The sequence below is a fragment of the Myotis nattereri genome (genome assembly GCF_964212035.1).
Source record: "Myotis nattereri genome assembly, chromosome: 10".
NCBI classification, from domain to species: domain Eukaryota; kingdom Metazoa; phylum Chordata; class Mammalia; order Chiroptera; family Vespertilionidae; genus Myotis; species Myotis nattereri.
The window spans coordinates 74,524,876-74,547,493 of NC_138085.1; the positions used below are offsets into that span (position 1 = coordinate 74,524,876).

At 57.6% G+C, this 22,618-nt stretch overlaps 1 protein-coding gene across 1 annotated transcript in view; it reads right to left on the reverse strand.

The window, feature by feature from the left end:
* The window catches only part of KLHL29 (kelch like family member 29), a 114,771-nt gene that overhangs the window by 16,313 nt on the left and 75,840 nt on the right, over nt 1-22,618 (reverse strand). The window contains exon 4 of the mRNA XM_081101491.1: nt 2,395-2,533. Within this exon, the coding sequence (XP_080957617.1) occupies nt 2,395-2,533 (139 nt within the window). The remainder of the gene's footprint in view (nt 1-2,394; nt 2,534-22,618) is intronic.

Below are 22,618 nucleotides of genomic sequence, written 5' to 3' on the forward strand. Positions count from 1 at the left end.
TTGTCCAGGGTTTCGTGTGAGACCCGGCGCCCAGGAGCGGCCCTGCTGGTGCGCTGAGCGGAGAGCAGGGCGTGGCTGGGCATCCCTCCGTCTGTCCTGTGGCTCCGGGGAGGGGTCCGCCTGGGGCTGGGGCGGGAACGTGTCACCCGCAATGGTGGCCTGTGCCCATAGTGAGGACAGGGAAGTCACATTTAAAATGGCTACAAATGGACATTTCGATCTTCAAGTGCAGGGGCTCCTCTGGACTCGGCTTCGGCCTCCCCTCCTCCCCGCGGGGCTTTCCTGTCTCCCCAGACCTCAGGCCTCTCTGGGCTCCGTCCACCCGACCTCCCTTCCTCCGTGGCCCTGACCTTCTCACGTCTAGTGCTTGTGCTTGGGAAGCCCTCCAGGCTGGCCCTGCTCACCCCTTGGCCGTCACCCGGGATGTCGGGGCTGGAAAGAAGCCGGGACATCATTTGAACCAACCTCTTCCTTTACAGATGAGACAACCCAGTGCCTGAGAGAGAGGCCGTGATGCGCCTGGGGTCACAGGACAGGTGGCAGAGTCAGGTGTAGCACCCAGGTCTCCTAGCTCCCAAGGAGGTGCCCTCTCTCCTCCAGTGTCTGCCTCTTAGCTCCCAAGTTCTCCCACCTCCAGGTGGGCAGCCCCTCCCCACTGCTCCTCACAGCCCCTACAAGTCCAGGTCCCAGCCCAGGAGTCCGGGCCTGTCTGCCAATCCCATCCCACGTCACCCCCCCTCTCTGGGAAGGCCATCTCCCCCTCCTCAATGCTCATGACTCTCCCTGTTCTCAACTTTTCATTCCAGCCAACCCATCCCTTGCCTAGAACATTCCAGAACATGCTTTGCAGTCTGGAACATTCCAGGCAACCCATCCCTTGCCTGGAATGTTCTTCCTCCTCCTTTTTGGCCTGTCCCAGAAGCCTTCACTGCTTTGAGTTTCCACCTAAGCGTGCCTTCTCTGCCTGCAGGTGAGGTCTCTGGACACAGTCAGAGGGCTCCTGTGCTCCTCTTGCCCACATCTCTCTAGCCCAGGGCTGGGCCCATCGCTCAGTGCCAACCTGCCCCTGCCGCCTGCCCCTCTGTGCTCGCCAGCTGGTCTGGAGCAGGACCAAGGGCCTCGGATGCCACATCTGCAATTCAGCAGCCAGGTGCCATCACTGCTCGTTCTAGAATTTGCCAAAAGTAGAAGCACAAAGACCTCCCTTGGCCTGGAGAAGCCACTGGGCATGCCCCTTTACCCCAGCTCATGCCCCTGACCCCTGTGCTCAGACAGAGAGAACCCAGGCAGCGGGGGCGGGAGACCCAAGCTGCCCACGAGGCTGGAAGTCACCAAGAGCCTGCACGGCTGGGGCCCGCGCGGCCGGGCAGGGCTTTGCACGCCGGGCAGCTCAGCTCTAAGTGAAAGGACACAACGGATTGGGAAGGAGATGCCAGCCAGGGTGCCATCCTGAAACAAAACACAGTCGCTCTGGGATTAGTTGGCAAGTCCAAACACAGCATTGGAAGCAAGCAGAGGTCCTGTCCTCCCCTCTGAGCACAGTCCCGGCTCAGCGTCCGCCCCGGAGGCTGCAAGGCAAAAGGAGCAGCGACATTAATCTGCTGATGGGTGAGAGAGAGGAGTGTGACCCTGGGCTGCCCGCTGCTCTCCCTCACTAAGGAGCTAGAAGGTGGCCCCTGACTTCTTTGCAAGGGTATGAAGCAGACAACTTAAAAAATCAACGTAATGGAAAAAGAAAAAGATGCTCATGCACCATGAAGACTCATTCAGGTAGAAATAGCCGGGGCAGAGAGAGCTGAGAGAGCCCGTGTTTAGGACACACCTGGTCTGGGCTCAGGGTACCAGTATCAGGACAGGCGGCCCGCACGAGGCTTTGGCTACAAGCCTCTTCTCCCCACTCGGGCTGCAGAAAGGCCGCCCCTTGGGTGCCTCGTGCCCCTCAGCGGGGGCGGGGCTGGTCGAGGTGCTTTTCTGGCTTTAAGTTCACCATCGACAGCAGTGACGATGGTGCCGGGCACCCGTGCTGGCCGAGGGGGGAGGGGCAGTGTGCATGGTCCCTTAACGTGGGGGACCCTTAACCCTCCTAATCTCAGGGTGCGCTTGTGAGCCACTGAGAACTGCGAGCTCCTCGGGGCGGGGCAGGGGTGTGGCCTGCTGCTGGCGGAGGCCCCTGGCGACCAGCACAGCTGGGTGGGGCGGGCTGGGGGCCGTGGCTGCTCTGAGGCTGCATGTGAGAGGGTGCTGGGGAGGGGGCGGGGGAGGGGAGGAGAGATGGCTACTGGCTCTGTGACAGGGAGTCACACTTCAGGAACCTGCAAGAGAGGGGAGGAGAAAAGCGACACAAAAGCGTCCTACAAAGGAACAGACCCGACCACAGCTGGAAGGAAGGCAAACCTTTGAATCAGGTCCTTGAAATACAAGCTGCAGGAAGCTAGAACATTTTGGTGGACTTCAAACTCTCTGCCTTCAACAACAATTTTCAGGTCTGTAAAGGCTTTCGCTCTGCGCTGCTGGTTCAATTCCTTCAACATTTCTGCAGAACAGAGAAGACAGACAGGGCCAGGTTCCCATTAAGAGTTTTTTTTATTTTTTTCTTTCAAATTTTAAATTAAAAAAAAAATTATTTTTCCAAGACGTAGAGAAATAGGAAAATACTTGATACTGTTTCTTGGCAAGACTGGCTCAACACTGACAGTCAGAAGTCACAAACATAATGCATAGACAAGCGGCAACCGGAGGGGCCACAGGACCCGGGGATCACAACTTTCAAAAGCAAAAAAACAAAACAAAACAAAAAAACAAATACAAATAAAATAAAAAATAAAAATCAAACCCAGAAACGGAAAGTCCGGGGAAGAGAGTCCCGCAGTGACAGTTGGGAACATAGAGAATACGTTATCACAGACAGTTAAGAGCTGCGCATCGCTACGCAACACGGTCTCCAAATGCCAGTGAGTGCCGATGTGCTTGGTACCACGTAAAGCATGGCATTGCGATGTAGGATGGGCTGGTATGGTTCAAAGGAATAGAAACCACAACACCTGCAAAAACAGCGTCCCTTGTTAGACACTTGGCATGGCTGGGAGAGCTTCTTGGGAGGGAGGGGAGCATGAAGGGAAGGGTGGAGGGGGGACCCGGGGAGCAGGCCAGGGGCCGAGACCGTCCATACCTTCTCCCACCTCCGGGGCCCTTCAGCACGGGAGAGCCTGGCTTGCAGCCCCAGCGGGGCCTGCCCACCCTGACGCACACCTACCTTTGCCTGGTGTCTTGGCCCCGGGGCTGGCACAGAGAGTTCCCCAGGCCCATGGGCTCTGAACCTGGGGCGGGGGGCAGGGGGGGGGGGTTGGCGGTCAGAGCTTCTCCCAGACCCATCTCCATGCTCGGAAGGGGGAAGGAGGAGAGGCTGACCACCACCTGCTTACTTTCTATAAACGCTTTCATTTGCCAAAGTTAGGGCCTTTGGATGACCGGTGTTCCCACAAGCCTCGCCTTGCCCGCCTGCCCCTGCAGCCCTGGACAGAGCCTGCCCTCAGCGTTGCTGGTAGCTGGACAGCAGAGGCCCCGATTCTGGGTCCAGAATGACGTAGACTGTTGTCAGGCAGGTCATGTCCTCTGGCAGGGAAATGGGAGAAGGTGGTCTGTGAAACTGAACCCTGTCCGCTAAGCCGCTCCCAGCAGCCCAGACCTCCGGGTCCAGGCGGAGCCCTGGCCGGCACTCAGGAGTTACCCGCCGGTGCGCCCTCTGCCAGTCTGGCTAGGCATCTGTCCACACGGGCGGCGCTGGCTGCTGCCAAGAGGCCCGCTGAGCCCAGCGCTGCCTCTGACAGCTGAATGCCCCCGGAGAAGCCCCCGCACCCTGGGCCTCTGGTTCTCCATCTGTGAAAGGGGGGTGCAGGCTCCACTCTATTCCCAGAACCTGGTGAAGATCAGATACTCAAGGGCCCGGGGGCTCGAGGTCAGGCAGGCTCTTCCTTGGGAGGCCACCCTGGCCTCTGGCTGCCGAAGACCACGGGAGACGGTGAGCACATCCACACGGGGGCTTGGGGGGGAGTCCAAGGTGTAGGGCAATGGCAAGTCACTGACCCCCACCATCCCCACATCCACCAGGCTGGAGTCGCAGCGGGCCGCCTGCAGGGGGAGCTGCTGAGGCCTCTGGAAGGCTGCTTGCAGGTGTGCCCAGACCAGCAGCAGGACACCAAGCGCGAAGTGTGGGGTGAAGGGCATGGAGGTGCTGGGGGCAGATACAGGGGAACGCGGCCTGGGAGGGACGGGGATGCGATGGGTGGGCAGGCAGGGCCAGATCTCACGAGGCTTTTGAGGGGTCTGAGGTTTAACCTCTGGGCGCCAGGGAGCCGCCAGGGAGCCGCCAGGGAGCCGTGCAGGGAATGACAGGTTAGACCCGGGCTCCAGACACACCACGCTGGCAGCCCCGTCAGAGGCAGGACAGGGAGGGACAGCTGGAGGCAAGAAGCTGGGCCTCAGAGTCAGGCCTGGGAGAACCTGAACTCTGCCCCCCATCGGCTGCGTGACCTGGGGAAGGGGAATCAACACCCCTCTTAGCCGCTGAAATGTAGAAATGCCTAAGGAATACGCGGTAGACTCATTGTTACTGTTGATGGTGGCGAAGGCTCCATAATCCAAGTGAGGACTGACAGAGGCCTGAACTAGAGCAGTCACAGGACAGAGCAAGCCCAGCACGGAGGCTGCGGATGCTGTGGCCCTCAGAGGTGGAGGGGGCGGGCGGGGGGAGGCGTGAGGACCACTTCCATGTTTCTGGAGGGACATCGGGAAGGGAGGGGATGATGAGTTTACTAGTAGTTTTGGGGGCAGGGTTAGGGCCTGTGGGACACGGGGGTTGGAGGGTGCAGGAGGCGGAAGCTGGGCCTGGGCTGGAGGCAAGGCTGTGGGCACCTGTGGCGTGGAGAGCCCGCTCAGGGAGATGCAGGGTCAGGCTGGGTTAAGGCTGAATGGCCAAGCTCACACATCAGCTTTCAAAAGCACCACCAACTGCATTCACTCCCACACCCTGAGCCGGGTGGGCGATGCCACCTTTGAAGTGGAGCAGTGTGGGGGGAAGAGCTCTGGGCTGGAATTCCAAAGACCTGGACGCTGTTCTCATCCCAGTGTCGCCACTAATTGGCTGTGTGACCCTGGGCACGTTGCCCCAGCTTCATTTCCCTCGAGCACCGAGGGGACCTGCTCCGTTGCCCCCGTCGTCACACTGCCGTGAGTGACAGATGCAGCCACACACGCCTGCTGAGCCCACCCGCTCAGGGAGCCGGGGAAACAGGGTTGCATCAGACAGCCGCTCCCTCTGGGCCCCAGGCATCCTGATTGCTTGGGAAGATTCTACTCCTACACCGAGGTCCCAGCCCCAGCAGCAGTGCCTCCTCCTGGGGAATTCCGGGAGGATCTGGAAGGTGCTTAGAGATCCAGGTCATCGTAATGGCAGGCGCTGTCTACTCCCACGATGCAGAGACCTGGATTGAATCGCTGGATTACTCAGTTTCAGAAGGATTTTTCAATTTATGAAAGTGCTCACCAGGGGGTTCCTTCTCACAGCAGGGCCCCACGCACATTCTAAGTGCTGATCGGCTGTTATGTGCTCATGGCCGCCGGCCCAGCGCCCAGCGGAGAGGCGGCATTCTGGGGCACCACGGCCTGGGATCTACAGGAGGAAGCCAGCGCCAGCTCTGGGCACCAGCTGCCCTCCCGCCCACCCCGTCTCGATAAAAGACAACCCCTTAAGGTCTGAGGGGCTTGGGGGACTGGGCTCCTGGACGCCTCCCAGCCCCGTGCCCAGGTGGGGTGGTCTGCAGGCCTGGGCGGAGTCTGGCCAGCGCTGGGGCATCGGAGTGCACTCCGCCAGCACCCCGCACCCCGCACCTGTAGAATCCGCTGCCCCACCTGTGGGATGGGATGTGCTCCACACAGCAATCCGGCCATCAGCGCTGCTTAAATACCCCGACCCCCACCCCAGTCCTCCACTGAAGCCTCCCCCAGGCAGGGCCCCCTCCAGGCCTTCACTCATCTCCCTGCCCCTCTTCTGGCTTGTTCTTCAACATCCCTTAAGGTACTATTCTGTCCCCTTGTCCTCCGACCTCCTCCTCAGCAGGCTCCCCTAGCACCCCGTGCTTGCCTTTAGGCAGTGGTTCTCCACCTTCTGGCCCTTTCAATACAGTTCCTCATGTTGTGACCCAACCATAAAATTATTTTCGTTGCTACTTCATCACTGTAATGTTGCTACTGTGATGAATCGTCATGTAAATATCTGATATGCAGGATGGTCTTAGGCGACCCCTGTGAAAGGGTCGTTCGACCGCCAAAGGGGTCGCGACCCACAGGTTGAGAACCGCTGCTTCAGAGCATACTACGTGCTGTAATGATTTATTTACATGCCTCTTACACATCATGGTATTTTCTTTATATTTTTATCTTCAACACATAGCGCAGGGTCTGGCATATATATAAATAGTGTACGTGGCAGATTGCAAAAATCCTTTGCAGCCCCTCCCAGTAAGGGGTGGAGCCTATCTCCCCACCCTGTGAATTCTGACTGGCCCGTGACTTGTTTCCTACCATAGACTATGTGCATGGGTGCAAGCCATGGCCTCACAGGGCTTTGCTTGCTTTTGCTCATTCTCTCGGGACCCCTGCCGCCACCACCGTCTGAACAAGTCTGGGCTGGGCTGCTGGGGGCAGAGAGACCTTGTGGAGCCGAGGTGAGCCAGCCCGCCCCACCACCCAGCATCAGCAGAGCCCAACCCCAATTGCAAACCAGATCATCACCCAAATAGGTGGTGGTTGCTTTAACCCACTAAATCCTGGAGCTGTCCGTTATGCATAAGAGCCAGCTGCATGGAAAGCGTGACTAACTACCTGGACTCCAGGGCCAGGAGAGCGTTCTCTGGGCCAGTTCTCCTTTGCTGGTTCAGTGTGAAGCTAGTTATGATTATTTTTTTAAATTGTGATACATTTTACCATCTTAACCACTTTTGTGTGTGCATGTAGTTCAGTCGTGTTCAGTACATTTCCACTGTTGTGCAATCAATTTCCAGAAGTATTTTTATCTTGCAAAACGGAAACTCTGTACCTATCAACCCTCCCCTGACCCCCACCCCCCTCTCGCCCCAGTCGCTGGCAGCCACCATTCTATCCTGTCTCATCACATATGTGGGATCGTACAATATTTGTCTTTTTGGAACTGGCTTATGTCACTGAGCATAATGTCCTCAAGGCTCACCCATGTTGTAGCATCTATCAAAAGTTCCTTTTTAAAGCTGAATATTATCCCACTGCATGTATGTAACACACTTTATTTATCCGCTCACCGGCTTTTGGCTAATTCTTAACAGCAGTCACGGACATCTCTGCATACCCCATCTAGAGCCCTGTTGGAAGTGGGTAGGGTAGACTGGCTCCGCGGGCCCAGCAGCTCGAGGCATCGGAGGGAAAGTCCCGCTGGGGAGGGTCGGCCTGGGCTGGAAGCTTTGTTTAGAGGCACGTGAGGCCACAAACTGCACCGATGAAGGTGCAGCCAAACTTCTGCATATTTTTCTCCAAACGACACAAGTGATTTGTCAGAGACTAATGGGTTCTTTGCAGCGGCTGGAAGGGCTGTCGGAGGTGGTAATAAAGAGGAAGCGATGTCAAATATTAAAAGGCAACGCATTCCAGTGGCTTCGCGGCAGAGAAGTCCATTAAATCAGAACCCGAGAAAGGTTGTGCGGCCAAACAATTTTTTTTCGGAGCTCAAGTAGGAACCCAGCGAGGTGATAAATGCTCCCGATTCCATTGGTACTTATGACACATAGTTGATAAAAGACCTGAAAAAATTATAAACTCAGAGCAGTTGTGAGATATACCGAGAAAGCCCAGCAAGGACTGTGTCAGGCGTGCCCCGGGGGATAATTCACCAGGAAGCGGAGGAGCTCAACGCGTGCAGACACCGTGGGGACAAATGGTGGCTTTGCACAAACACAGCCTCCTGCAGCTGCTGCTCAGTGGGGACATGGCGGCTGGGAGCACCCCAAGGGAGCAGACAAGCCCCAAGCCGAACGCCGCCTCCTCCTCCTCTTCCTCCTCCTCCTCCTCCTCCTCCTCCTCCTCCTCCTCCTCCTCTTCCTCCTCCTCTTCCAGCTGATCAGATCACACACAGCTCGCCTCCTCCTTCTCTGCACTGGACTCAGAATGGACCTGGAGGGCCAGCCGGGCTCCAGCTTCCAGGTAGGATGGACTCTAACGGCCTGAGGACCTCGCATCCAGCCCCGGCGGGAGGGGAGTGTCCCTATAGGGACGTCACACCAGCCCGGGCCCCACGCGGGCAGACCCTCCCAGGAAATGGGTCCTCCTGAGGGGGGGCTTCCAGAGAAGACTCAGACTTCCTGCCTGCCCACAGTTTTACTGAGGAGACCTTCTGGTTGTCCTGTTGTCCAAATGGAAATTCCTGCCGTTTATCTGAACGGGAGCAAAAGCCCTAAGAATACTCACCACCCCTCACCAGCCTGCCTTTTCCCTGTTGTCCAGCACGAGACCCATTGCTTTTGTCGTTGTTGTTAATCTCCACCCAAGGATATTTCCCCATTATTTTTAGAGAGAGCGGAAGGGAGGGGAAGAGACAGAGAGAAACATCCATGTGAGAGAGACACATCGATTGGTTGCCTCCTGCACGTGCCCCCACTAGGGCTGGGGATTGAGCCTGCAACCAAGGTATGTGCCCTTGACCAGAATCAAACCTGGGACCTTTCAGTCCTCGGGCCAAAGCTCTATCCATTGAGCAAAACTGGCCAGGGCAACAAGACCTATTTCTTAAGCAGTGAAATTTGGCACCAAAGGCACTTTCTGTCCCTGCGGCCCCTGGCCCAGGGCAGCACTGGTGGGCGCTTGAGCTGTGTCTCCTGGTGGAATGGGAGAGCATCTCCCAGGTGGGGCATCCTCACCTCCTCCAAGAGGATATAAACGTCATTTAAGATTTTCCTTAAAAATATTTGGACACCTCACAAAACCAACAGAAACATCACCTTCTCTCTCCCTGGGTTTGTGCTCCTGTCTCTTAGACCCAAGGACTGACCAGAGGCAGCTGCCAGCCTGGGCTTGTTGGTGTTGGGATGACTTGGATTCCCAGATCCAGTCACAGCATCGCCATGATGCCCCTGTGACCTTGAGCAGGGCTCTCTCCTTACCTAGAGGCCCACCCAGCCAAGGAGCACCTGGCCCCGTTTTCCTACACTCCTCACCACCGGCACTGAGAGCCTCCTGTGACCTGTTGCCACCTTTGTTCACAGCTTCATCTTCTAGTCGCGTCCCCACACCTCCCTCAAAGCTCTATCTAAGTTCCTACCCAGGGTCTCCTAGTCCTTCATGTTGGTAGTTTCTTTTTCTGTCCCTTCGGCCAAGTCTTCCCCAACACATCTCTTAGGGCCCACCCATCCCTTAAACCTCAGCTTAAATGCTATCATACAAGACCTCTTATTGAGTTCCTGGCCACAGACTCTCCTGTGGTCCCACAAGATCTTTTGTTGATGCTTCAAGCACAGTAGGTATCTCTGGTTGCTATTTCTAGAGGGATGTCTGTTTGCCTCCTTTCGAGGCTGTAGCCTCCTGGAGGGCTTGTCTCTCTGGCCTCCTGAGCACCTGGCATCATGTGTTGCACAAAAAGTTCTCTTCTGATTAGAATTCAGGGTGCATTACAGACCAGATGCAGACATGTTCTTCGTGGGTTAAGAATAACTTCCCCAAAAGATGATCCAAGAGCCACCTGCAGTGTCACAGTTGTGTGAGTTAGTTGGAAAGAATGCAAAAATCATGCCCCACCCCCTTACTTCAGGAGACACCAGTGGGATCAATGGCGATGATCTCACAACTTGTATGCCAATCTACGGCTGCTGAAGCATCATTAAGTTCACTGTCTAGGTCCTCGCTGGGAAGGGATTTACCTATTCCTCAGCTCCAGGGGCTTTGAAAAGCCCTGAATGGTCCTTCTGGGAAAGGCTGGCCACCTCCACAGCTCTGTTGAGCACAGGTGCAGCCCTCAGCCCTCGGTGGGTGTGGGGATGGGACTATGAAGAATAGGAGCCTTCAGGAGCAGTGGCCAGAAAGAGGTGGTTCTCTCCTCCAGGTGCCCAGCTGCCTGAATGGTAAGATTTGTCCAAACACAAGCCAACAACTGGTTTCCTTCACTGACAGCTCTTGCTCTGTGGGGGCAGAGTAGGAATCAAAGAGAATGGTCTTTTGTGTGGGGAGGACGGGGGAAGGTAGAGGGCAGAGAGTTAGGACCCCAGCAGCAGCTCAGAGAGCCTGGCCAGAGGGTGGTCACTGCAGAGGTGGGGGCTGACCCTTGGCAGATGAGGGAAGGCCACTGGGCACACCCCGAGGCTGCAGTTGGAGGGATGTGCCCTGGTAAGGTTGACACTAGCAGCTGTTCGTCCTTCCTGTCCCCAGGAAGAAGCTTCCACCTGGCTCCTTGCCCTACTTAGAGGATGGAGGTCCAGGGGGTGATGGGAATATCCTGAGCAGGAGAGGAGAACATTTCATGGGGGTCAGGGCTAGGAGATTTGGGGAGAAGGTCAGAGCTTGGGAGAGTTGGGTGAGAAGTGAGGTGAAGATCAGTGTGCAGAGAGCTCTGCCCGGAGCTGGGGTTCTAGGGTGACATCTGGAGCTGGGGAGGCTGATGTTCGGTGAACTAAACATCTAAGTGAGTGAAGTCAGGATCCTAAGAGCTCTGTGGGGACCAGAAGCCTAAAGGTGGGTGTCAGAAGGGCCAGGTGGGAGGCCAAGGCAGATGGGCCGGGAGAAGCTGGGGGACGAGGGGTTTTGGAGGGAAGGCAGCCCTACAGTCACTCCGTGATGTAAGTGACCCCTCCAGCAGCTAGAACTGGGCCTCGGGACCAGGGGAGGATGAGTCTTGTGTCTGGCCCCAGGGGTTGAATCTGATGTCTGAGGTTGGGGGTCGGGGAGCTCACTCCTCCACTCCTCCCTCTGGGATCTCACATGCCCTGTGCCTCCGTGAAGCTGTGTTCTGCCGACAGTACACTTACAAATATTGCTTCTTTCCATTGGAGGGTGGGCCCTTGGAAGAGGGTGGGTGGTTCTTGGCTGGAGGGACTAGAGTCAAGAAGCCAGGAGAGAGTTGGGTGGGGGGAGGGACACACACACACACATACTTGGGTGGGGTCAGGTTTGTCTCTTACATGCAAAAGTGGCTGCTCAGGACCAACTTGTCTCTCATGCTCCTCCCCCCTCTTTCGTACCCCTCCCCACTTCGAACGCTGCCAGGCACCCCCTTCTACGCTGCTCTCTGCTGGTCCAACCGTTCTGTGCCCCTTCTCTGAATCTCCCAGGTATGCATTCAACCAGCCAAGCACATTTGTCAGGTGTCTGCAAGGTGTAAGGCCCTGGGCTGAGAGCTGCGGCGGGGAGTGGGCTGCAGAGGAGAGGGAGGCATAGACGAGCACATAAATCAATAGCTTTAAAGGATTTGTAAGAATTAGTGAACCGGAGCTGGGCGTACAATCAGTTCAGTTACCCAGGTAAAGAGGGAAGTGAGGTGGAAATCCCAGATGCCAAGCTAACGGCAGCTCAGAGCACTGCAAACCCCACTGCAGGAGAGACGCGGAGCTGGAGGATGGGGGAGGGGGCAGGGAGGAGCAATCCTGAGGGGCTGTGTGTGTGTGTGTGTGGGGGGGGAGATAGGTACCCTCTCTGTTTCATTTGTACCCTCTACAGTCTCTCCGTGGCTGTCTGTTCTGAGTCTCTGTCCGTGCCCACCCTCCTGCCAGGCCCGGTCAGGGTCAGGACTGGGGCACCACATTACCTCCTGCCATTCCAGAAAGCCTAGGATAGTTTTAGATTTTCATATTGCAAATGGTCCTTAATCATGCAAGTAATTGCCACGCATATTCTAGGAAGATTAGAAAATCCTGATAAGGAAAAAAGAAAGAGGGAGCCACCTGCAAGGCCAGAGGGTCAGGTCTGCCTTACAGTGTCAGCCGGGGCCTAGGCATCCCACCCAGGAAGGAACCACGGCACCAGGGAGGAGCCACACCCTCACCTGCCAGCCATCATGTCCTGCCAGCTGCCCTGCCCCACGCTGGCCGGCCGGGTCCTCGGCCTGCAGCAGCCTGTGGAGGAGGCACCCAGGCCCCGTCCCAGGGCGTCCCTAAGGGTCACAGGTGGGCTCTCCTGACACCCCCCTCCCTTCCCATCCCCCTTCGACTCTGCCTCCTGTCTTCCGGCGCAGGCCTCTCCCTGCCAATCCCTCCTTGCTTGATGTGGGATCTTTGCTGGCTGAGTTCTGTCTCGGGTTAGACTGTGAGCTGTGGTGGGGTAGACATGCCACTTTCCACTCCCCGTGTGCCCAGAGCCCGGAGCAGCCTCTGGTACCCACAGGGGGGTCCCAGGGTGGCCCTCAGTGCTGGGATCCAAGCAAAGAACAGATGGTCTGGGACCCGATGCAGGAGGGGCAGGCCTGTGGGGCACATCGGCCGAGCTCCCTGGCCTTCTGGATCGATTTCCCCGACACGGGACCTCTCATTATTTCAGCTGAGCTGCGGCTTTAATGATACCCCTCTCCGCCCATCGCTTCCCCACACTTACTCAGCCTGACAGTCTATTTTTTCTGGGGAAGCTGAACCTATTAGGCTCTATAATAGAGCCAGAGCACTGTTTTTACAAACTCTCATTGGAAGTAATTACCCGCGAGGAGCCGGGCAGCACGGGTGGGGCCGGGCCTGCATCTCGCTGCAGCCTGGGTTGTGGGGCCCATCTGCTCAGGGTGGGCCCTGCACCACCTGCCACGGTGCTCAGAGGCTGACCTGGTATGGGCCCGTGGGGCGGCTCCACCCCCTGCGGGGACACCCACTCCAGTCCAGCACAGGCGCCCTACACGCTCGGAGCGCCCCTGTGTGCAGGCGCGAGGAGGCCGAGCACCCAGCTGCCCGCTCTCTGCCCGCTCCAGACACTCTCAGGGGGACCATTACTCGGAAGGGCAGCGAGGGGGGTGGGGTGAAGGTGGAGGGCAGCACCCAGCCTGCTCTTTGCACCGTGTTCCCTTCGTCTGGAATATGCTCCTCTTCCTCATCCAGGAACGCCCCCACCCCCACCCCCACTCTAGTCCCACCGCACCGGGCTCACTCTCTGCCAAGGGGGTTTTCTCACCTGTCTGGCCCTGGGCCTGTGGCTGTTCAAGGGCAGGGCCCCAGAGCCAAGCACCAGAGGGGAGAAGGAGGGTGTCTGCTGATCGAGTGAATGGCTTTGACCAAGAAGGACAAGGAAACAAAGAGTTCCTCCAGGACTCGGGTGTGGGGACACTTGCCCTGGCCACGTGGGGGGCCCTGACCCCCTGGGCTGCTGTCCCCTGCGATGACACAGACTCTGACGGACAGTCATCCTCAGCGCCAGCCACAGCCTCCAGCGGGGCGGGGAGATGGGGAGGCAATGCCCGGCCTGGCCCAGGAGCGGTCTCTGCCGCCGCCCTGGGCTGGGCCTGCCGCCCGGCTCTGCCTCAGAGGTGAGTTATGGTGTCCATTTGGTGCCAGGACCCTTTTGGGAAAGGAAGCTGACTCCAGGCTCCCGGAGCTCCTACAGATCTACTGCGGGGCCCAGGGTGACTCTCTCTTGGGGTGAATGTTGTCTTGGTGGGTGGGGGCGAGGGGACCTCAATGGGATGGGGGGGCCTGGTCCGGTAGCAACAGCCCCATCCCTGGAGGACTGCCACCAGGCCCTGTGGAGGGCTGGGGGGAAGGCTCTCCCACCACAGCTGAGCTGGGGTTTGGGAGCATCTGCAAACCAAGCCATGGGCCTCCCCAAGACCCCAGAATGACCCCATGGATCCCAGCAAAGTTGGATCCTGAAAGGAATGGACTGGGCCCCCTGAGCTCCCTCTGCAGGTCCTTAAACCAGCACTCTCTTCCTTTCCCAGCCCCTGCAGGCCGATGTCCCGGGAGCCTGTGCCCTGTTAGCAAGACCCGCATCACCTGCCCGAGTGCACCGGTGAATGTGATGCAGCCGAGCAGCAGGGGCGCCAGGAGCTGCCGCCTCTCGGGTAGGGCCTGGGGAGGGGGAAGTCCTGGACCTCGCTCACTGCTCAGAAAGGCTCCACGAGCAGAGCCTGGGTCTGACCCGTCCCTGTACCTCAGGGCCCGGCCCAGCTTCTAGCCCCGACCGGGTGTCAGGTAACATCCCAGATCTCCAGCATCCTCCCGGGCAGCTGCCACCAGGGAAGGGAAAGGCCTGCAAGTCCTAGCACTCGGCTCCCTCCCAGCCTGCGGAGAGGAGCGGAGGGAGGTGGGCAGGGCGGGGCAGGCTGGCTCTGGAGCACCCGGTGTTCCCCAGGCAGAGATACACTTCCAGGCATCTGGGCAGTGGTGCACTCATCAGCGTGGAAGTCAGCTGGAAGGAGAAAGGACCGTGTGTCTCAGCCAGAACAGAACCCAGGCCCCGCCCTGGAGCGCTCAGTACTCCTCGGGGCCGATGACCCCGATGACCGGCAGCCTCGGTGAAGTTCAGGGTGACCTGGGAGGCGGGGCCAGAAGGAGCGGCCAGTTCCGCACGGATGACACGCCACAGGGACGGTGGTGAAGGGGCATGGTGGCCTTTGACCGAGAGCCCGCTGTGTGCGGTATGGCCCTGCACTTCACATGCCCCCTGGCCTTGTGTTGAGTGTCGGGTACGTATGAGGGAGGCGAGTGAGGCGCCCAGTCTCCACCTGCAGGCCAGGATGGTTTGATCTGACTTGGGCCTGCCCTGACGTTTCGATTTTCAACCTTGGCTTATGCATCAGACTTATCTGGAAGCTTCAAAAACCAAACCAAACCAAACAATGCTGCCGTCCGGCCCCCCCCCCCCCCCGAGCTTCTGATTCAATGGTGTGGGGGCGGCCCAGGCACCGGGATTTCTAGAAGTGCCCCAGGAAATCTTAATGCTCAGCGAAGTTTGAGAACCTCTGGTCTCATGGCCACCGCGCTGTTGTTATAGTCCCAAAGTCTCCAGATCGGTGCTCCAAGCTCAAAGAAATTTACTGAAAAAAATAAAGTCAAATTAAGGAACGACAGCTCAAGGTGCCAGCAATTTATGCAAATGAATGCAAATAAATACACACTTCCATACATATGTTTATGCAAATATTCCTGTGGTCCTTGCAAATCACTCACCCGCCTGCAAGCAGCTGCCTACGATTTCTTGGTGAGAACCCTGGGCAGGGTGCCCGGGTTAATGACAGGTGGCATCACGACCTCTCAGAACAGACGTCTCTATTAGCAAATCCACCCCAGAAGTCCCCCAGGAAACTGCTCACTGAGCCCAGCTCTGTGTCCCAAATCCCCTTCCCTACTTGCTCAGGCCTCGGGGCTCACTCAAGGCCACAGGCCAGAGAGGAACAGGAACAGCTGTCAGTGGGCACTCCAAGGCCAGCAGGGCTGTGGGCAGAGAGTGGGGGCCTGGCAACTGCCAGGGGCCTGAGAGCTGCTGGAGGACAGGTCAGGTTGCCAAGTCAGACTGCCTTTAACTCGGTGCCAGGCTGTGTGGGCTGGCCCGTGGCTGGGCGCTCAACCCCTCTCAGACAGGGTGCCCCTGTGTGCTGTGTGCCTGACCAGATCCTACAGCTCACTTACATGCACCCAGTGGGAGACGCTGGACTCGAGAAGAAAAACCTCCCCAGTCAGGTGAGAGCCTGCCCCACCGTGCACGTTCCCTCCACGGATGCTCATCGCGGCTTCAGCACTGGCTTGCCAGCCCTTCTCCCAGGGCTTGTTGAACAGTTACGGCCGCTGGGACGTCAGGACGCCCTTGCTTTACTGCCTCGAAGGGTTGCAGGTTTGATTCTAAGTGGAGGGCACGTACCTAGGTTGCAGGTTCGATCCCTGGCCCTGGTCTGGGTGCCTGTGGGAGGCAACTAATCGATGTTTCTCTGACACATCAATGTTTCTCTCTCTCTCTCTCCCTCTCTCTCTCTCCCCCTCCCTCCCTCTTTCCCTCTCTCTCTTTCTCCTCCTTCCCTCCCTTCTACTCTCTCTAAAAATAAATGGAAAAATATCCTTGGGTGAGGATTAACAAAAATGAAACAAAAAAAAGAATGAGTCCGTTCTGCAACACACTGAGCCCTGGCCCTGCTCTCTGAGAAGGACTGAGGAGCTGAAACCTCCCTGCTCCCTTCCTCCCTTCAGTGCTGGCTGGGGTGTCCTCCCCCAGGAGCTGCCTGGGTGGAGGGAGTCCCCCAGGCGGGACTGGGATGTCACTCTGAAGCTCAGCCTGAGAACTGGGCCTGGCACTTTGGGTCCTAGCTCAGCCTTCCCTGGACAGCCTTCTTTCACAGGCTGCTGGCTGATGGACTGAAAGTGTTTCCTCCCCAACAGCCATGCCTCATTGTCCGCCCTGTGGCTTCATGCACAGCGTGGGGCGGGGGAGACATGGTTTGTGCCCCCAAGGGTGCTCACCTCTGGGAGGACAGCTGTAGACAGAGACCCCTGCCATGGACCCAGAGCACAGCCCATGACGGGACAAGCCTCCCTCAGCAACGAGGCCCATTTGCCCGAGCACAGTTCTCACCTTGGGCGGTGCTGGCGGTGGGAGGTGGCAGAGGGGTGTCAGGCCACCATGGAAACCCAGTGCCTGGTGCTCCAGTGGGTGCCAGGAGTCAGCTCAGGTTTGATTCATGTCTCAGCAAACACCCGTGACAGCGACCCCTCCATCAGGCACAACAATTTGAGCCCCTGGTGACAGCCCATCAGTCCGAGCCTAAGGTGCCCTGGGATTCCAGTCCAATGGGGAAAAGTCCACCATGTTGTGCTGGGAGACGAAACTTGACCTCGCTGCCCTCAAGGGTCACTCCTCGTTTCGGTTGGCTCAACTTTTCAAGAGGGACAGAGCTTCCAGACTTGGAGGACTCTCTGCCAGAGTCCCGGCGGGCTCCAGCTCAGCTACTGGCCCACAGACGTGCCACACACCCGGGCCCCGGAGAGCGCCATCTCCGGTGCCTGCTTCACTCTCGCTGGCTCGAATCAAGCTCCTAAAGGGCGATTCTATTTGTTAATTATTGCAGGCTGACCCTTCACCTCCTGGCTTTTCTGGGCTGTTTGGGAGATTCCTTGGGGCTCCAGTCACCCAGAGGCTGTGTGATAAGGGATAGAGGAGATAAAGGCATCTCCTTTGGGGGTGCAGGGGTAGGGGTGGGGGAGTGACCAGCTCTAGAGCCTCCCTGACTGGCTGGCCCTGGGCCTGGCCAGTGAGTCTGCAGTCCGCTTCCCAGCAGGCTGCTGTCTTGAGCGGTCAGCCTTTGCCCACATGCTGACCCTCAGGCAGGTGTCCATGGGCATTCCCAGGGCTTCCCTCCTTTGTTGGAAACTAGGTGAGCGGTGAAGAGAGGGCACAGAGGGTTCATTGCCTTGGCCAACTGGATTGGCCAAGCTGAGTCAGTGAGGAAACACCCACCCCCTGCTCCCCGCTCTGGGATGTTTTTTTTTGTTTTGTTTTTGTTTTGTGAAACCGTCTCACTCAGGACCCAGGGAGCCAGGGCGAGTCACCCAGAATCTCGATCCCAGAACCAACCTAGAGACCAGCACAAACTCAGGATTTATATCTGGAGCCCAGAACTTAAAATTTAGAGCCTAAAGTCCGGCCAGACCTTGACACAGAGGCTAGATTCCTGATTTAGAAAACCTGGCGCTCAGACAGCGGCACTAAATTCTGAGGACCCTCTTGCCCCAAGCGTGCTAAAAAGTTCCTGCGCTGCCTGCAGCCCCGTGACTGGCACCTGACAGTGTGCAGAGTATTAATTATGGCCAGAGCTTTCCACCATGCAATAAAAAGCCCTTTAAACTGGTCCGACGGGAGGTGATTAATTCTATTAAGTGGCATTATGGATCTTCCTATCTGTTGCTTTCATAAACATAGTTGTAGGCGGAATGTTTTATCGTGGGCATAAAAATGTCCCACATTACAATGCATAAGCACCTATTGATGTTATATTTCTTGGCTGTGCCGGGCGCCCCGGTCCCCGACCACTCCGAAAAGCAACTACACGTCTTCCTAATTTATGCTGCGAGTTTTAACCGGGCTTATCAATGGCAGCTTTTTGAGCTTTCTCCGTTGGCCACACAATAGATCATAGTAAAAATGCACCGACAAGCGATGTGTCCGTTTGATTTTTTCCACCTGAATCAGCAGCCCAAACTCCAGACACAGCAGTTTAAGGCAAGCAGCACACGGAAGAATTTAAGCCTAAGCATTTAATCTGTTCTTTCCATAAATTTCTGCTGCTTGTGCTTTATAATGATTCTACCAGAGGAAGTTTATTTATACCGCAGATTTTCGGCATCAGCACATTGAGAGCACAGCGGCGATCGCTCAGTCAATAGCTTACAGCCATGTATAATATCACTCCGGAAATCAAAAGCCCATTTGGAGAAAAGAAGGCTCAGATTAAAGTCCCTTTAAGACATCAATAACGTGGGACTGGCTGGAGAGAAGTTATAAATATCCAGCCTGCGCGTATGCAAATAAGCGCGGGCAGACGCGCCCCCGCCGCCGCCGCGGTGCCCCCCAACCTCCGGCGGCCCCTCCCTCCCCCGCGGCACGTGGGTCGCCCGGAGGGGGCGGGCCCAACGTCACTGGGGGCGGGGCTTCCCCTCGGGGCGGACCTATCCCTGCGCAGGCGCCTCCGCCCAGCCCGAGCGACCGGCAGGATGGGGTCTTGGGCTTTAGGACCCGGGACCAGGAGGAACCGAAGCCCGAAGGCTGCCTAGGTTGCTAACCACGTGTCACCTGCTGGGCCAAGACCAAGGGGCACTTTAATGAGCTCTGACGCCCTCAGCCACCTTTCAGGCTACATACCAGCCGCATGCCCAGCAGTCTCTCCCCCACTGCCCTTGACTGGGGAGGGGATCTGGGGGGATGGAGGGGGCGGGTATTTGGAGGAGGAGGAGGAAGCACCCGCACTTTGAAAAGCCCCCGGAATGCACGCTTCCTGCCATCCCCTCTGACATCCGCTGAAGACATCCTCTCCTTGAATCCTCAAGGCAATTCTATGACTGATGGTCCCGTTTTACAGGTGCAGAAAATGAGGCTCAGAGAGAGTGCAACGTCCCCGGCCGCAGGGAGGCAGAAGCGAGATTTTAATCAAGCTCGGTTTCATCCAAAACCCTGTTCTATAGTTGTAACCCGCTGTATGCCGCTGCTTCCTGCTGGCCCCAGCCGCCCTCCTCAGGCTGTGCAGGCCCAGGGGCCTCGGGCGATTTACGGGTCACTTAGGAAGGTGAGGCCCAGGGTCCAAGGGGCACCATAGCGGGTCACGATAGACAAGGATGGGGGATGTCAGGGGCCTGGCTGGGTAGAGCTGGCTCTGGGGCCAGCTGGGTGAGATCCCTGGGAGAAGCCCGAGGCCGGGCACATGGAGCCAAGGCAGAGCCCAGAGGCTGGGTATGGAGCAGCTGGGGGCCTGGGTTCGAGTGCGAGTGACAGAGAGCAAGACATGTGGATTAAGTTAAACAACATCATAGAAGCTGCTGACTGAAAGAGGACAACTTTATGCAGGATGACTTTTGCCTAAAGTCGCCCTCGCTCTGGAGCCACCTCTGTGCCCTGCTCAGGCTGTCCTAGCCCCCCGGATTCCCGCCATCCTGCCCTGTGCCCACAGCACCGTGGGGCTTACACTTCAGTACTATGGGCAGAATTGGTCACGTCTGGCTGTAGTAATTCATTAACTCATTCATTTACTCACATATTTAGCAAATATTTAGTGAGCACCTACCATGTTGGGGACACAGCAATAAACTAAACAGACCCAAAGCCCTGCCCCCGTGGAACTCGGAGTCTAGAGGATGTTCGGTGACCTCTGTCTGCTCCTTCTCAAGGGCAGGCGAGGGTTAGCTGGCTCACGAGGGCTGGGCAGTGCAGTCACGCAGAGAGGCGGCCTCGCTCTTGCATTTGGCTGCAATTGGTCCCAGAGCTCCCAGGAATGGCTTTTCAGAGCCTCAATCCTCATGACTCATCATCTTTCTGCCCTTCTCCCCTAGCCTGCAGCGGGGGTGGGGGTGGGGCTGCTGATTTTTGGAGATCCTTCCCAGGACACGGTCAGTGGGGTGGGAGGATCACTACTCTTGAGATGGGTCAGACTATGTCCTTCCAGATAAATGACCTCATCCTGGGAGGGGGATTATACCCCATGTTCCTGCTCCCTTTGCCCCAGTGCCAGGGGGGCTCTGAGACAAGGCTGACCTGCCAGGGCAGAGCACTGCCCCCCGACGACTGCAGAGGGAGGCAGCGCGCACGGGTGCAGGTGCACCTGCTTGGGGCTGGGACACAGGTGGAGCCTTGTCAGGAGGGTCTGTTGGGTGCATGGGTTCACACCTTGGCTCCCCTCCTTACTGACCGTCCAGGGCAGAGGCTGGCTGGATGCCCTGATCCACCCCAGTTCTCATTCAGGCCCCAATGCTACCTGCCCGCCCCCCCCCCCCCCGCCTTGGGGAGGAGCTGGGTTCCCAGGGGGTTGGGCAACAGTTGCCCCACTCCCACTCCCCTTTGTGGCTGTGAGAACCAGCTCCTGTTGGGATGGAATGTTCCATGCTCCTGGAATTCTGTCCTTCCCAGAAGCCTCTGACGGGCACATACACGCTCTGCTTTCTATAATCCCTCAGGAGGACCCTGGGGCTTCTGTTTGGCAGCTGCAGGGGCCTGGGGATAGTGGCTGGGGACCCTGCTGGGTACCCCTGCTGGGAGGGCGACCTCATGTTCCTGTGCCAGGCGTCCTCACCTGTCAGAGGGAGGTTAACAGTACCCACCTCGGAGTTGGGTGTGAGCATTAAATGTGGAAATGCACATAACACGCTTAGAGGCATGCCTGGCAGGTAACACCCCCAATGAGTTACTCACAGGCCGTGCACGCTGCACGCTGCACAACTAACTCCAGGTGGCGCCATTCACCTCCCCGTCATCACACATTTCTTTAGTTATTGTGACCATTTCCTGGTAGGTGGCAGGCGCGGGTCTTGAGGAAAGGGGAGCTTGTAAGATTCCACATGAAGTTACTAAGTCGGCCGAGGCGGGGTGTTCTAAAATCATCCTCAATCAAGTCGGGGAGACAAGTGAAAATAGCCCATCAAGATGCTCGCTGCCGAGACGGGTGAGCGGAGGAGAGGATCTCATCTCCGCTGTTTCTGGCGGAGGCTGGTGCTTCCGAGTTCTGGCTTGAAAGCTGGGGGGCTCCAGAAACCCCGGCCCCCCACCTGCCCTGTCCAGGCAAGGCCAGAGGCTGCGGCGGCAGCTCTGAGAGGCCCCGTCCCTCCCCTCTACCTCCGAATGTAAACGCCGAGTTCCTCTCCCCCCACATCCACATCCGCTGTGGGAAGGGAGGCGAACACACAGTAAATAACCAGAAGGCCTCGCTGCCAGGGCCCGGCTCCACGGAGATGCCCGACTAGCTCATAATTCACCTCCCAGTCCACAGCAAGGCTGGGCCGCGGTTCCTGGGCAGCCCCGCCTCCCCTGCTCCTCCCGGGCCTCTGTCAGTAGAGGGACACGGTGGCCTGTGCTAGGTGCACAGAGGGGCCTTTCGTGAGGAGCCCCAGAGTCAGGCCGCCCTCCCAGACTCTGCTGCCTCCAGTCCAAGCAGCAACTGTTGGAGGCCACACCCTGACCCCCCAAGACGCAGCAACCTGTTCCATCTCCCCACTCTGGTGACTAAGGCTCAGGGGTGTGTTCTGAAAGGGAGGGGCTTCCCTCACCGACCCTAGATGCTCAGGCTGGGGTTAGGCTCTGGGGGCACAGGCAGCTGAGCCTGAGAAGGTAGAGACCTTGCCTCTGGACTGGCCTTGGTGGGGAGAGTGGGACCTTCAACGGGAGTGAGCGGGGCAGGGGAGAGGGGTGGGGAGCAAGTGTGAAGGGCCAGAGCAAGGGAGCCTGTAGGTCCTGGTTCTGACGGTGATGCAGCCAGATGCAGCTCCTTAGGGCTCCTCATGGGCCTTTTCCCTCCGAGGTCTGAGATCCCCGAGGCTCCGGGCAGGCTGCTGCGGGGCCGGGAAAATGCATCTGTAAGCTCTCGCTTCCCTGCCTGCCAGGGCCTGGGAGCCGGGGAGGCTCCAGAAGCAGGACACTCAGGTGGCCAAGCAGCTCAGTGAGGCTGGTCCAGTCAGGTGGGGCCAGTCCCTCCCCCCAGGCCAAGCTCTCAGCTCCAGGGGAGCCCGGGCCCAAAGGAGATGTTAGCCAGGCCTCCAGCCCTGTCCTTCGGGCCTCGGGGAGTCCCCCGCTCCCTCTGAGAGAGGGCCAGTGAGGTGCTCCTGCTCTGCTGAGCTGCTTCAAAGATATCAACACATGGTTAATCTTCCTTCTGTTCAGAAATGCAGAGTGATGTGCCCGAACGGGATTTCTGCATATTTATACTAATGTCTGTGTTTAAAGCTTATGAGACAGGGAATTGCTGAGAGATGTCCATTAGCAATATATACAGACTGCAATTATTTCTTTATGGTGTGTGGTTTGACTGCAGAATATTTTATTTCAATGGAAGCAGCAGGCTTTGCCTACTGTGTTTCCTGATGTGCCCAAAGAAATCAATAAGAACAGACAAGAAATGAAAAGAGGCACGGACAAAAGGACCGTGACCTTTTAGGATCTGGGAGCCTTGAAGACG